Genomic DNA, 15,365 nt, shown 5'->3' with positions numbered 1-15,365 from the left:
TTTGTGAACAATGCCATTGGTATTTTGATAGAGATTACATTGAATCTATAAATTGCTTTGGATAGTACTGTCATTTTAACAATATTAGCTATTCTAATCCATGAGCATAGAATATCTCCATTTTTTGTCTGTTTTCTTCAATTTCTTTCATCATCGTTTTATAGTTTTCCTTGTATAGATCTTTTGCTTCTTTGGTTAAATGGATTCCTAGGTATTTTACATTTATTTATTTATTTAGAGACAGGGTCTCACTCTGTTGCCCAGGCTGTAGTGTAGTGATGCAATCTCAGCTCACTGGAGCCTCTGCCTCCTGGGTTCAGGCAATTTTCATGCCTCAGCCTCTAGAGTAGCTGTGATCACAGGCGCATGCCACCACACCCAGCGAATTTTTTGTATTTTTGATAGAGATGGGATTTCGTCATGTTGGCCAGGCTGGTCTTGAACTCCAGGTCTCAAGTGAGCCGGCTGCCTCCACTTCCCAAAGTGTTGGGATTATAGGCATGAACCACTGTGCCCGGCCAGTATTTTGTATTCTTTGTAGCTATTGCAAATGGGATTCCTTTCTTGATTTCTTTCTCAGATTGTTCACTGTTAATGTATATACATGCTACTGATTTTTGCATGTTGATTTGTATCCTGCAATATTACTGAGTTTGCTCATCAGTTCTAACAGTTATTTGGTGGAGTCTTTAAGGTTTTTTTTTCTTTTGGTAATTTCAACTTTTATATTAGTTTTGGGGGGTACATGTGCAGGTTTGTTACCTGGGTATATTTCATGATGCTGAGGTTTAGGGTATGATGGATCCCATCACCTAGGTACTGAGTATAGTGCCCAATAGGTACTTTTTCAACCTTTGTCCCTCCCTTCCTCCCCACTCTAGGAGTCCCCAGTGTCTATTGTTGCCATCTTTAAGTCCATGAGTACCCATTGTACCCACTTATAAGTACCCACTTGAAGTGAGAACATGCAGTATTTGTTTTTCTGTTCCTACATTAATTAGCTTAGGATAATGGCTTGAATCTTTAAACTTTTCAAAGTGTAAGATCATATTGTCCATGAAGAAGGTGAAGATGACTTCTTCCTTTCCAATTTGGATGCCCTTCATTTCTTTGTCTGGCATAATTGCTCTGGTCCTCTGGAGACTTCCCATAGGCTTCTATTATAGCTGTTACCGTACCGTCCTATAATTATTTTAGTGTCTGCCTTTGTCCACATTGCTCTCAGAGCCCCGTCATCATGCTGGGTTCATCTCCAGCTCCAACTCTGCCTGTGTAGGTTTCTTGAGCTGTCTTTCAGTGCTTTGTGAGACCAGGGTCCTGCAGATGCCACTTTGACAGAAAGTGCTGTGTATTTCCTTTTGCAGGGCCTGATGTATCACGATGCCTCTCGCTGGGGCCTTACGCTTCAGACGTATGTGCAGCTCACCATGCTGGATAGGCATACTCGTCCTCAGGTATGTTTCAGAGGCTCAGTTTCAACCTTCCTAAACATTTTTTTCAGACTTGGGGTATGTGATTGCCAGGAAGGGAAACTTCACAAGGAAGCCAGGCTGGGCCTTCAGTGCTGTGCAGGCCTCTCTTTTTGGGGCCAAGGTTTCTGGATCCTGCAGCTCTCTGCTGGCCAGCCTCCAGTGCCCCTACCCACAAACCTAAGACAGCCAGGTGGACCCCTCTTGCCAGCATTCTGAGCTCACATCTGTATGATGTATCACATCTGTATGACGTATCACTGCTGCGCTCAATGCCTTTTAACTCAGTTCTTCTCAAAGTGTAGTCCCTGGACTAGCAACGGAAGCATCACCTGGAAACTTGTTAGAAATGCACATTTTCTGCTGGGCACAGTGGATCACGCCTATAATCCCAGCACTTTGGGAGGCCAAGGTGAGCGGATCACTTGAGCTCAGGAGTTCAAGACTATAGGGTCCAGCCCGACAGGGTTCTGTGAGCCACTCCCAGCTGGTGCGGAGACGAGAAATTGTAGAAATAAAAGGCACAAGACATGGAGATAGAGAAAAGAGAATTTGGGCCCAGGGGTCCACTGCTACCCAAATCGTGGAGATCAGCAGTGGCCCAGAATCCTGGGACTCTCTCACTTTTATTGAATTGCAAATCTGGGGACAGGGTAGGTAGGGCGTGGTCTTGGTGGTTGGAGACTGTGGATAGGGCATGGCAGTGATAGGGTCAAGTACATCACATATCATTCAGGTAGAGGCTCAGGAATTTCTGGCACCCGAAGTAAGGTAAGGAGCATAATGCATCAGCACTTTTTCCATACTTATCAAGAAAGAACTAAAACATTAAGATTTATATTACTATTATTGATTATCTTTTCTAAGAAGAAAGGAACCAGATGCAAAAGCAGAACGTGAGAGTAGACATGGAACGTGACCACCGAAGCACAGCATCACATAGAGACAGTTAACCCCCAGATGTCTATGGGCCTGCCTGACAGTCATCAGGCCTACCACAAGAGCTTGAAGAAGGAGAGTTTTCTCCAGACTTCCCAAGGAAGGAGACGTCTCAGCCATTTTAGACATCTCCTTCTCTAACTGGCTAAATGGGGCGCTTTCACAGCGCTGGCGCTGCTGCACAGCCAAGGCGCCCTCCAGCAGCCCTTATGCGGGCGTGACAGAGGGCTTAAAGCATCTTGCCTTAGTGTCATTCATTTCACAATGTTGCCCCAGGTTCACACTTCCGACCTGAGAGGCATTAGTAAAAGAATTAAGATCACCTACGAATAACTAAGATCATATATGAATAACTAATAACTACTATGGTTATATTTCTAGTTACCTTCTTCTTCATTATTTATATGGAGATAGACTGAGGCCTTTTGCTCCTGCCTTGGCACTTATGGGATCTTCCCCCTACACAAGACCGGTCTGGCAAACATGGTGAAACCCTGTCTCTACTAAAAAATACAAAAATTAGCTGGGCGTGGTAATAAGTGCCTGTAATCCCAGCTACTCGGGGAGCCTGAGCCAGGAGAATCACTTGAGCCCGGGAGGCGGAGGTTGCAGTGAGCTGAGATTATGGCACTGTACTCCAGCCTGGGCGGCAGAGCAGGGCTCTGTCTCAAAAAAAAAAGAATAGAAGAGAAATGCACATTTTCTGGTCATATCCCAGACCTGCTGAATTAGAATTTCTCGGGATGAGGCCCAGCGATCTGTGTTTTATCAGGCCCTCCGGGTGACTTGAATGTATGCTTTGTTTGTTTTCATATTTGAGAACCACTAATCTAACCTTCATGGGATCTGGCTCTTACTTCAAATTCTTGAGACAAAGAATCTGATTGCTTCAGCTTGGGTCAGGTGAACAACCCTGGTTCAATCAGGTGTTGGGGACATGACCCAGGGCACAAACATGGCTGCTTAGGCCTGTTCCATCAGTGAGGATGCATCTAGGGACAGTCACTTAGAAGAAAGGGGACTGAGGAGGTCCTGATCAGTGCTTGTTTCAAAGCTGTAAGCACAACCTATGATGCCAGCTTTAAGGCTCTTCATGAAGGAGACAGACTATCCCTACGGCCAATTAACATTGGCACAGCTGTGGGCTGGACAGTTCCATCCTGGTCTGGGTACCTGCAACAATCACTATTATTCTTTTGTAAGTCTGTCTTTTAAATTTGGAAGATGTGAGCGGGACCTTTTTGGTGAATAAGAATTTCCATCTCCCCAAATATCTGTCTAAATGACACAAATCCGGAAATTGGAAGATCTGAGGTTAGCGCATTCGCCTTTGCTAATTCGCTTTTCCTGGAGCAGACACTCAGTTGCAAACCTAAATTGTCTTTGCTAATATCTGAATAGGAGGGGACGAAAGCGTGCTCCTCTATTTAAGGAAATCTACCTCAGGAGGCAGACAGAGAAAGACAGACAGACCAGGAAGGATGAGCAGAAGGAGACAGGGATGAATGGCAAGCTAGGAAGTAAGGAAAGAGAAGATGAAAGAATGGAAAGGAAGATGATGGACAGAGGATGGATGAACAGAAGGACAGCAGGGAAAGGCAGGAAGTGCCTCGGTTATGGCTTTGAATCTGCCTTGAATATGTTGGTCCAGGTCCCATGGGTGCTGTGGGCCATGGCCAAGTGAGATTAGTGTTTGCCTGGCATCAAGGGTCAGGGTGGGTGCCTCTTGCTTGCTGGAAGAATGCTGGACAAAGGGCAAGATTGTCTGTGGAGGGTGTGAACATCCTGGCAGGGAGGGGCGCTGTCAGGCTGTCTTCCTCCCTCTCGGGCATCGTCCTTCCCAGTTTCTATGGGCAAAGCCCCCAGAACATCACCCCCACCCCGACCTTTGTGGGGCTGTACCTCATGCATGCGGTCCCTCCGCTTAAGCAAAGTCACCCTAATAGATCTGTGGTAGTCACTCCATGTTGCCTCAAGTGGACAGCATTGGACAGTTTTTCCAGTGCTTGGCCGTGTTCCAGTTGAGCCTCATCTCTCCCATCAAAGAGATGGGAGGGCTGCTGCTGAGCCCTCAGCCTCGGCATTGCTGGGCCATGCATGCAGCTTTGGGGTGTGGGGCAAGTCAGGGTGGAAGGAGAACACAGCCTGAGCCTGGTGGCAGATATGGCTTCTCCACCCGGCAGGGGAGTGAGGAGGTCCTCCTGCCTCACTCTCTCTGCCCCCTTGATTCTCATATTCAGCAAAATCCACAGGCAGTGGGAGTAACAGACATTTTTCAAGGCCCCTTGGCTGTCTCCTCTTCCCCTGAGTTAGTGATTCTTTTTTGTTTTCCTTTAGATGTCATCTGTACGGTTGATGGAGAGGTCGATTCACAGCGCAAGATACATTTTTGTAGAAAACCTGTATAGAAGGTACTGTAGTTTGCATAATTGATAATTTATTAAACCACGAATTTTTCAAAATGAAATAGAAACTCGTTATTCGATTGACAGATACAGAGTACCCACTGTTTTCTTAGTTATCCATTGCCATAGCAACGTGGTGTAACAGCCACGAATCCTCATGGCAGACAGCTATCTGCATTCATTACCCAGTCGGCCAGGGTGGTCACCAGGCAACTCTGCTGACCTTGGCTGGGCTCAGTGAGATGTCTGGGGATCAGCCAATCTAGGATGGCCTAAGCAAGGGTGACTAGGGGTGGCTCATTGCTCTTCCTCTTGCCTGTCACCCTCCTGGGACCAGCAAACCAGCCCAGGTGTCCACTTCTTATGGTGACAGAGGGCAAAAGCAACAGTAGAGATGCAAGGACATATTTTTAGGCCTCTGCTCCAAGCTTGCTAATATTCCATTGGTCAGAGCAGGTCACATGGTCACATGAGCCGGGGTGGAAAGGTGGAAGGGTCCAGTGAGTTACACAGCATGGTGCAAGGCTATAGGGAAGGGTAGAGAGTTGAGTGAATCAGCCTACCACAGTGTGCATTACATTTATTGTGTTTTTCACTGAAAACTTCCCTCATGAGAGCAGACTGTTATATATACCTAGTTAGGGGGCTTCTGGTGGCCTGTCAGTGCCAAGGGCTCAGGCATGGGACCTTCCATCCCTGTGCTCAGAGACTGTTGATTTCTAGGGATCTTGGGGAAATGGGTTGCAGGCCCCACCTGTCCTTGATGTAAGCTTGGGATGCTGCTGTCCCTCCCTCACAGAGCTGTTCCGATGTCAGTGCTGAGGCCCTTCCTCTCACTCTTATCTGTAGCTGTCTTCCTAAATGCTACTGTCTCCCAGTTCTCCCCCACCACCCTGTCTAGATAGGGCAAGCTCCTTGATAGTCTTTGTTTTGTTTTTGGTTTTTGAGTCAGGGTCTGGCTCTATCACCCAAACTGTAATATGGTGGCACAATCTCAGCTTACTAGAATCTCCATTCCCCCAGGCTTAAGCCATCCTGCCTTCAGCCTCCCAAGTAACTGGGATTACAGACACACACCACCATGCCTGGCTATTTTTTTTTGTATTTTTAGACAGACAGGGTTTCATCATGTTTCCCAGGTTGGTCTCAAACTCCTGGGCTTAAGTGATCCTCCTGCCTCAGCCTCCCAAAGTGCTGGGATTACAGGTGTGAGCCACTGTGTCCGGCCCTCTTGTTATTCTTAATGACTACTTTCTGTTCGTTTTCTTTGTAGTATTTAAGACAATTATATGAAATTATTTAACCAATGATGACCTACAAAAATGGTAGTTTTACGTGGTTCAATTTAGTATATGTCTAATTGTTTATTGCACTGACCCCCACTGCCTCTGCCCACTGGACTGTAAGCTCCTAAGGGTGGGCACTGAGTTTGGTGTCCTTGCCTAGTGTGGACCCAGCACAGAGCGGGCTCCTGGTTGATTCTCATTAGCTACTGTTGGATAAGGGTACCTGTGGCTGTGCTTTGATCTCCAGCTCAACTTGTTCCTCAGGCTCTGGCCCTCCACTGTTTTGCACGTTTCATTTGAGGGGCCACTAAAAAGGCTTCTTGTAGGAGCTCTTAGCTGCCATGGATCATCCCTTTGAGCCTGTGTCACCCCCCAAAATGAGAGCCTCTGCTCCAAATCCACTTAGAGCATCAGAGCAATGCTGTGGGCTCAGTGGCTGGCAGCCAAGGTGAGTCCTTGGTGGCTTTGCCCCCTGACCTCAGACTTCTTGTAGGCTGCAGCTTGCCCTCTTAGCAGGTGGCATTCCTGAACTTAGAACCCTGTCTTCATCCTACAACCTGGGTTTCCGAGTGTCCACTGCTAGGTTTATCCAGCCCTCTTCCCTCTTCAGCTCCTGCTCCTTAGAGCCTCATCCAGAGGAAGGACAGGCAAGACAGAAGAGAGGAGAGCGAGAGCAGAAGGGAGCCTCTGTGATGTTTGTATACTGCTCTGATGAGAACTGTAGCCCGAGGCGGAGGTTGCAGTGAGTTGAGATTGTGCCACTGCACTCAAGCCTGGGTGACAGTGGGAGACTCCATCTCAAAAGAAAAAAAAAACTGTAGCCCAAGGAACAGATGTTGGCAGTAGGGTGAAATTACCTGTGAACCTCACAGAGCGGCGCTGTGTCTATCTTCTTATCACATCCAGCTTGGCCTGTTCTGTGTGGGGCCAGTGACTCTTGTTGCTTTTTTTTTGAGATGGGCTTGTGCTCTGTCACCCAGGCTGGAGTGTAGTGCCATGATCATGGCTCACTGCAGCCTCAACGTCCCAGGCTCAAGAGATCCTCCCACCTCAACCTCCTGTATAGCTGGGACTATGGCACATGCCATCATTTCTGGCTAATTTATTTCTATTTTTTGTAGTGACAGGGTCTCCCTGTGTTGCCCACACTGGTCTCAAACTCCTGGGCTCAAGTGATCCTCCTGCCTCAGTTTCCCGAAGTATTGGGATTACAGGCATGAGCCTGATTATAGCCGTGCTCAGCCTGAGGGCTCTTTTTGAAGTGAGTAATTCTGGAATGGAATGACCAGAGGTTAAGGGGAGAGGGCAGAGTGTGGCATTTGACAGACCAGGGTTCTATCCTGGCTCTGAAGTTTGCTCTGTTTGTGAGCAAGACCAAGTTTCTACATTTCTCTGAGCCCATCTCTCACCTCTGATTCCTCTTATCCATCTCTGAAGCACCTTTGGACCTGCTGTCTCCTTCAAGTCTTAGGACCCTTTTGTGGGTCCTTGCCCACCTTGGTCTTTATGAAGTTTGTCAGTTTCCTAATTCCACCCCCAAACCTGTAGGCCGCCCAGCGCCAGGTAGATTTCCCCAGGAGCTGTTTGTCTTTGCTTGGCCCAGGTCACAGTTCCTGCTGATGGCCATGGGCTTTGGTAACTCACACCCTTGGTCCTGCGTCATCCTGATGTGTCAGTTCTGTATCTCTATGGTTGTGGCAGTGGTACAGATGACATAGGCCTCACCTGGAGCTGTTTTGTGGGTGGTTCAGGAAGAGAAAGGAGCTTTTAATTTTTTAGCTCATTTCCTGCCCTGATGACTTTATATTTATGTTTCCCCCCGCCCTCCCGGAATGCATGGCCTCTGTGGTCAGGATTTCTGTGGAACAATGAACCACAGAAGAACCTTACAGTATCCTTGTTTCTGTTCTTGGGATCTAATTATTTTAAGTTCATATGGCTCAGATTCCCAGGAAGACCTTGTTGGGTCCTTGAGATCCGTCACTGGGATCTTTCGAAGCCAAAGGCTGTCAGTGGGCATGTGGCTGTGGGTACTGCAGAGGCTGCTGGGAGCACTGTGGTTGCCTGGAGGGCTAGGTCACCCACCATGGTCTCCAGGGAGATGAGAAAAGGCGGTGTTCCTCGGACACTTTCACTGGAGTCTTCCAAAGGCAAGGCTTTCCAGAGGAAAGCCTCCTGCAGCTCTGCTTCCTCATCCTCCCAGCCCCTGTGGTCCAAAGCAGCCACCTGCCAATAACCCAGAAGTTTCTTGGAGTCTCCTCTTTTAACCTAGAATTTGTTTGAATTTTGCATTTTCCTCCACAATATGTTCTTAAGTTTATATCTAAAAATAATAATTTACATACTTATCATTGAGGACAGTGGCTGTATGTATGAAACACCATGCTTAGCATATGGCCTGGAGTTCCCACTCCCTCAGCCACATACCCCAGAGTCCCTAAGCCCATCCAGGAGGCAGAGAACTGAGCCATAGGGGCATTGAAAACACCTTCCCAGGGCAAGTGATTCACTTGTGAACTGCACCTGCTTATGTGGAAACTGGGGCATCTGCTCTCAGGTTAAGAGACAGGGCAGGGACCCATGGACAGGAGCTGAACTTATTGTCTGGTTGTTGACCTTATTGGCCAGATAAATAACTGAGAAAGGATTACAAAGCCAACGCTCCTTCCTGATTGGGCAGGAACTAACCACAGGAGGGGAGGCTGTTCTGCACCCTGCTGTATGGGGGCAAGCAGTGAATGAGGAAGTGGCAGGAGGCATCTAGATTTCTCTCATCAAGGCCAAAGGCTTCAGGGCCCACTGGGGCCCCCAAAGCTGAGAATCCAGAGGTACTAGCCCCGGGGTGGGGGCACTCTGCCTCTTTCCAGGCAGGCCTTACTCTAGGCTTCTCCCACGACCCCCTCTGCATCTTGTTTATGAGCAGGTTCCGCTTCAGCAGCACTCAGGTGGGGCTTGAGAGGCCACTATTCTAGCAGATGCCCAGGTGAGACCACATTCCTACTGGTCCAGAATCACACTTTGAGGAGTAAGGGCCTCAGAAGAAGGTGGCAGAGCTGGGCATAGTGGCTTATGCTTGTAATCCCAGCACTTTGAGAGGCAGAAGGAGAAGGATCACTTGAAGCCAGGAGTTTGAGACCAGCCTGGGCAACAAAGGAAGACCCCCCCCATCTCTACAAAATAATGTAAAAATTAGCTGGGCCTGAGTGGTGCAAACCTATAGTCCCAGCTACTCAGGAGGCTGAGACAGGAGAACTGCTTGAGCCCAGGAGTTCAAGGCTGCAGTGAGCCATGATCATACCACTGTACTCCAGCCCAAGTGACAAGTGACACAGTGGGACTTTGTCTCAAAAATAAAAAAAGCTGGTAGCCAGGTGGTCCACAGGGAGCCCTCCATCCTAACACCTAGACCCTTTCCCCCAGAGTTATGATGCTGGGGCTTCCTTGGGGCTTCATTGGACTTTTGGGGGTCATAAGAGCAAGGGCCCTGGCCTGAGGGTTGTCTTTGGGGCTGTGGTGAAAAGTTCTGCACAGTGCCGGATTTCCTGTTTCCTGCACCTAGCCTGTGGTTTGTTAATTTCACATTTGTTGCTTCGTATTTGGGTTGCCAGGGGCTGTGTTGTGTCTTATATATATATTTTTTTTTTTGAGACTGAGTTTTTCTCTTGTTACCCAGGCTGGAGTGCAGTGGCGCCATCTCAGCTCACCACAACCTCCGCCTCCTGGGCTCAAGCGATTCTCCTGCCTCAGCCTCCCGAGTAGCTAGGACTACAGACATATGCCACCATGCCCGGCTAATTTTTCCATTTTTAGTAGAGACGGGGTTTCACCATGTTGACCAGGATGGTCTCGATCTCTTGACCTTGTAATCCACCCACCTCGGCCTCCCAAAGTGCTGGGATTACAGGTGTGAGCCACTGCGCCCTGCCTTATCTTTGTTTTTAAAGTTTCTGGGTTTATTCCTAGGCCAGGAGTCGGGCAGCCACAGGACAAAGTGAAAAGTATTTTTAGCCAGAGCCACAGAAGGGATGAAGGGAAGGAAGAATAGAGCTTGGCCACTCTCCAGACAGCTCCAGCTTCCCTCGATGCAGGGGTCATCCACAACGAAGTATTACTGAGAAAGTAGATGTGGGCTTTGTTTGTTTGTTTGTTTGTTTTTGAGACAGAGTCTTGTGCTGTTGATCAGGCAGGAATGCAGTGGTGCGATCAATCTCAGCTCACTGCATCCTCCACCCCCAGGTTCAAGTGATTCTCCTGCCTCAGCCTCTGAGTAGCTGGATTATAGGTGCCCACCACCACACTAGCTAATTTTTGTATTGTTAGTAGAGGAGGGGTTTCACCATGTTGGCCAGGATGGTCTCAAACTCCTGATCTCAAGTGATCTGCCCGCCTCAGCCTTCCAAAGTTCTGGGATTATAGGCGTGAGCCACAGTGCTTGGCCAAAGTAGACGTTTTTAAATGCAGATTATTGTCCTTGCCACTGCTTATGCAAAATGTAGCATAGAACCAAGTTTGGCTGAGTCCTTTGCCCATATGTAGAATAAGATGTCTTCGTTCCCACCTGCAGGGAGTTTAGCCAGGTACTGGGAACTACATGGTGGCATGTGGGGTGTGAGCTCCTGCCTGGGAGCTTGTGTTTCGTCACTCCCTGGATATTCTAGGAAAAAGCTTCCCAAAGTGCCATGATGGGGAGCCCTTCACAAGATGGGGAGCCCCATGCTTGAGGCAGACACAGGAGGAGCCAGGCAGAGTTTCTAGGAGGAAATACGGTTAGAACAGTGCCCACTGTGCCCCACATCACTGAGAGTAGTGGAAATTAGACTTCTGTTTCCTCACTCAGCTCAGCAACTGGTCAGTCAGTCCTCCAGGATCCCCCAGACCCTTCCGGCACATGGTTCCAGTCATGGAAAGGTTTTCCATAGGTCTGGCCTAGTGGCCCTGCCCATGGGAGGCCACCCCACCAAGGACCCCTTCCGAGAGCATAGGGAAGGGAGAGGCTGCCCCTCAGTCTGCACCAACCCTGTGGGGAAAGCCTTTTGTTCAGCTGTGGTGGGGGTGGGAATGGGAGGCCCCTGTGACCACCTGGACCTGATTCCCAGGGGAGTCATGGGGGCAGAGCCACCAGAGTCTCTCAGCCCGAGAGACCCCCATGGGTGTAACCCGTCCCCATGTCTCCATGTGCAGACCTCCATGTACTGTGCCTGTTTTGTGGTGGTGGTCGGTTTGGTTTTAGTGAACACCATGCTTCGTGTGTTCTGAACTGTGGTTCAGTTCCATGTTCCTATCCATGGGCACCCTCCCAGCTCTGGGATTGGACAGAATCTCCCTCGAGCTGTGCAGATGCATGAGAGGTCCTCCAGTGGCTAGTCCGGCCTTGGAGTCTTGGGAGAATGTCCCATGGGCAGTTTAGCTTCTCCTCACATTGCTGCTAACTGGCCCACCCCCTCGGTGCTGCTGCTTCTGTGCCCTCAAGCCACGAGTTTGCTGGATTAGGGGAGAAGCTAATCAGCACCTTCCTCATTGCAAATCCTCATTTACTTAGAGCCAATTTTGTTCTCAGTCTTCTTTTTCCAGAAAAGGAAAATAAGTCGAGAGAGAGTGGTTTGGTTTCTTAAACATCAAATATTCGGAGCTGAACTACCTGAAACCCGACTCAGGGTAGCCTGAACAATGAGTTGTCATCAACTCCCAACGGATGGCTGAATTGGGTGCCTTTGGCCCAGTTTCTCTACATTTTCCTACTCTGTGTCCTGTTCATGTCCTCAGTGTGATTCTCTCAGGGTGACAATGTAGTTGCGGCACACTGGGCTTCTCACTCACTGGTTGGAGTAAGGGTAGATATCTTGCTAGTGGCTTTTCCCTAAGTGTGCAGAAGCATCTTTTCTGTAAGTCCCTACAAGCCTCCCTCACGCCTGCCCAATCCAAATCTGGCCCCTGGCTGGGGGAGACCCTGCACTGATTGACTTATCTTGGCTTCCCGAACCCATCTCTGGAACCAGGGGAGACGATTTCTCTTAGACCGATTGTGCTCACCCTAAAGCTTGAAAGCTTGGGGTGGGATCAGGTTTCCCTGAAGCCCTTGGGTCTGTGGATGGGCCCTGAATAAAGAATGGGCTACTTTTAAGCAGGTAAGAGGAAAGGAGGCAGAGAGGCAGCCTGTGGGCCCAAAGTCATCACCTGAACTTTTAGTACCTGAGTTTTGATGGCTGGGAGTCTTCTCTGCAATGCTGTAGGATTTTCTTCCCACTCCTCCCGCCTCCCCTTCCCGACGCAGCTTCCCCAGATTTTCTGGGAGTCCTGGCAGTCCCACAGATTGGTCTGCCCTGGTCTCTGTGCTGCAGTCTGCTCAGGCCCGCCTGCTGTTCTCCATCCACTCTCCCACTCCTGTGTCAAATGCTCTTTTCTGCTGAGGACATGGTGGTGGTCTCCAGGACTAGGGGAGAATGTCCCTCTCCAGTTGGTGCCACGCCTTGCTGTTAGGGCCCCAAGACAAGGCTGCTTGTGCTCTTGGTCTCCCAGAGTGCCTGCCTCACTTTTCCAGCCTCTTACTCCTTCCATCCTCATCCACTCGTGAGACTGGAGTCACCCCTCCCCACCCCCTCCCCACCCTCTCCCCACCCCCTCCCCACTGGGAGCTTCCCACTGCACAAGGCTCAGGTATGGCCATTCTCCCATGGCCAGTCTTGCCAAATCCAGCTCTGAGCCGATCCCACATGGTGCCACTAGTAAAATGGAGGGTGTTAAAAGAGAGAATTCCTCTGCTATGCCTGTGAGGGTCATGTGCCCTCCAGCTGTGACCATTCCTGTTGTCTCTTTTCTGTTGATTTCCTCTCAGGGCACAGGAAACCCACAGGAATACCTGGAATAGATGCCAGATCTCTTCTTCACCCTGGTTCTTCCTTCCTTCCCACTTTCTTGCCTTCTTTTCTTTCTTTTAAAGTTAACATTTAAAATACGTAATAGGCTGGGTGCAGTGGCTCATGCCTGTAATCCCAGCACTTTGGGGGGCTGAGGCAGATGGATCATTTGAGGTCAGGAGTTCGAGACCAGCCTGGCTGACATGGTGAAACCCCGTCTCTACTAAAAATATGAAAATTTAGCTGGGCATGGTGGCACACACCTGTAGTCCCAGCTACTTGGGAGGCTGAGGCAGTAGAATTGCTTGAACCTGGGAGGTGGAGGTTGCAGTGAGCTGAGATAGTGCCACTGCACTCCAGCCTGGGTGACAGAGTGAGACTATGTCTAAAAAATAAAATATGTAGTAATGCTTCCCAACCCCCATTGCTGATTTGAGAAGTAATGTGTAGTTAAAATTTGGAAAGTACAAAAAGATATAAAGAAAAAAAGAAAAGTCTCACATAGTCCTGCAGCTCAGAGAAAAGCACTGTATGTTTTGATGCCTTTCTTTCCCGCCTTTCCAAGACCCATTGGTAAATACTTTTGGAAATGTGGTTGGGGTATATACAGCTTTAGATCCTGTTGCTTTCATTGAGCGTTAGATTTGAAATTTTCTATGCCATTAAATATTATTTTGCAATATCATCCTTCAGTTACTGCATGAATTTTCTGTTATATAGATTTACCAAGACTTAGTTTTTTATTGTTTTAAACAGTGCCACAGTAAGCATCTATGATTATTTTCATAAAATAGTTTTTTTGTTTTGTTTAAGCCAGGGGTCCCAGTCTGTTGCCCAGGCTGGAGTGCAGTGGCATGGTCATGACCCACTACAGCCTTGAACCCCTGGGCTCAAGTGATCCTCCTGCCTCAGCCTCCCAAGTAGCTGGGACTATAGTTGTGTGCCACCACACCTAGCTAACTTTTTTTGTAGACATGGGATCTCTCCATGTTGCCCAGGCAGGTCTTGAACTTCTGACCTCAAGTGATCCTCCCATCTCACCCTCCTAAAGTGCTGGGACTACAGGCATGGGCCACCACCCTGGCCCACGAAATACGTTTCTAGTAGTGAAATTGGTTTGCTGATTCATTGCCCAGCCTGAGCGCTGTCTCTGTTCTCAGGTGATGAGCTTTAAAGTCCTTTTCTCCACTTAGAGTTCCAATCCCAGGTGAATTCTCCCATCACTCCATGCTGTGGCCCTTGCAGCATTGTGCCATCAGCTGTATACAGGCAGCAGGAGGTTGGGAATGCTTAGGGTCCTTGTCACTGCATGTACAATATTGCCTGGATCACACTGTGCCCTGGCACCCTTGGTGGCTCCCTTTCAGTGAGAGCCACCTTTGGTGAATAAGAGCCACTCTTAGGTGAATAAGCCCTCACAACTCTCATTGCAGCGGGAAGATGCCAGAAGTGGACTATATAGTTCTGTCGGAATGGTTTGACTGGATCTTGAGGAACATGGACGTATCCATTGATTTGATAGGTGAGATGCACCCCTCCCACCTCCCTCTCTGGTCTCTCTCCTGGGCCCCTTGAGGATGTGCTTGGCTGGGCCCCAACCCTTGGGGGCAGTGGGTGAGGCACTTGCCCTCGGAGATTCCTTCCCCACGAGAGTTCAGCCTTCTCCCTGAGGGCAGACAGGATTCAGGGCTTCTGGTCTTTCATGGGGAAGAACCCTGGCCTGTGTTCTTTAAACTTCCCTCCCTGGCTCAGCTACTTTCAGACCCAAATCCACTGTGATCTGATGGGTTTTTCTAGTTTGTAAAGGAGTGGGAAAGACAGAGCCTGGATATTCATTGAGACCTCCCAGGTGTGAGGCCTGTGCTGAGCTCTGTCTACGAACAGAATCCCATTCAGCCTCAGAATGATGCCACGGGACTGGTGACACAGAAAGAGAATGACAGTCGGGGCCTAGGGTCAGTGGTCAAGCTGAGAGCTGGCCCTCCCTGCCTCCTGCTCGAGTTGTGCAGACCTTCCTCCCACCCTTGCCCACGTGTCTGCCTTTCCTGGCCTTGGCCTTTGCTTCCAAGCTGTGAGTAGAGTCCTGAGAGCCACGTATCCTTTTAACCTCAGTTTACCTTCGGACCAATCCTGAGACTTGTTACCAGAGGTTAAAGAGGAGATGCAGGGAAGAGGAGAAGGTCATTCCACTGGTAAGAGGCCTCTTCAACTTGGTTAAAGATGAACTGGGAAACCACCCTGTCCAAGCCTGGCTTCCTCTCCTGTCCCCACTCCCATGAGATCATTGTGCCGTTGTCTGCAGAGAGAGAAACAGGAACCAAGTGTATCAGAGGCTGAACTCTAACTTACTGTTTGGCTGGAGACCCACGTGGATGTCCAGATCTGCTTGGCTTCTTGTGGTCTGTGACTCAC

The 15,365-nt window shown here is 49.1% G+C and overlaps 1 protein-coding gene across 4 annotated transcripts in view; it reads left to right on the top strand.

The window, feature by feature from the left end:
• The window catches only part of TK2 (thymidine kinase 2), a 38,758-nt gene that overhangs the window by 17,193 nt on the left and 6,200 nt on the right, over positions 1-15,365 (top strand). For all 4 annotated transcript variants that reach the window (XM_032284119.1, XM_032284116.1, XM_032284117.1 and 1 more), the window contains 4 exons: positions 1,365-1,454; positions 4,746-4,819; positions 14,387-14,475; positions 15,066-15,145. In XM_032284119.1, the coding sequence (XP_032140010.1) occupies positions 1,371-1,454; positions 4,746-4,819; positions 14,387-14,475; positions 15,066-15,145 (327 nt within the window). In that variant the 5' untranslated portion in view covers positions 1,365-1,370. The remainder of the gene's footprint in view (positions 1-1,364; positions 1,455-4,745; positions 4,820-14,386; positions 14,476-15,065; positions 15,146-15,365) is intronic.

This window comes from Sapajus apella, unplaced genomic scaffold, assembly GCF_009761245.1.
Source record: "Sapajus apella isolate SASKATOON/1434 unplaced genomic scaffold, GSC_monkey_1.0 scaffold15, whole genome shotgun sequence".
In the NCBI taxonomy this organism is placed as follows: Eukaryota; Metazoa; Chordata; class Mammalia; order Primates; family Cebidae; genus Sapajus; species Sapajus apella.
The sequence above is the reverse complement of the archived record's forward strand: the minus strand, read 5'-3'. Positions and strand labels throughout refer to the sequence as shown.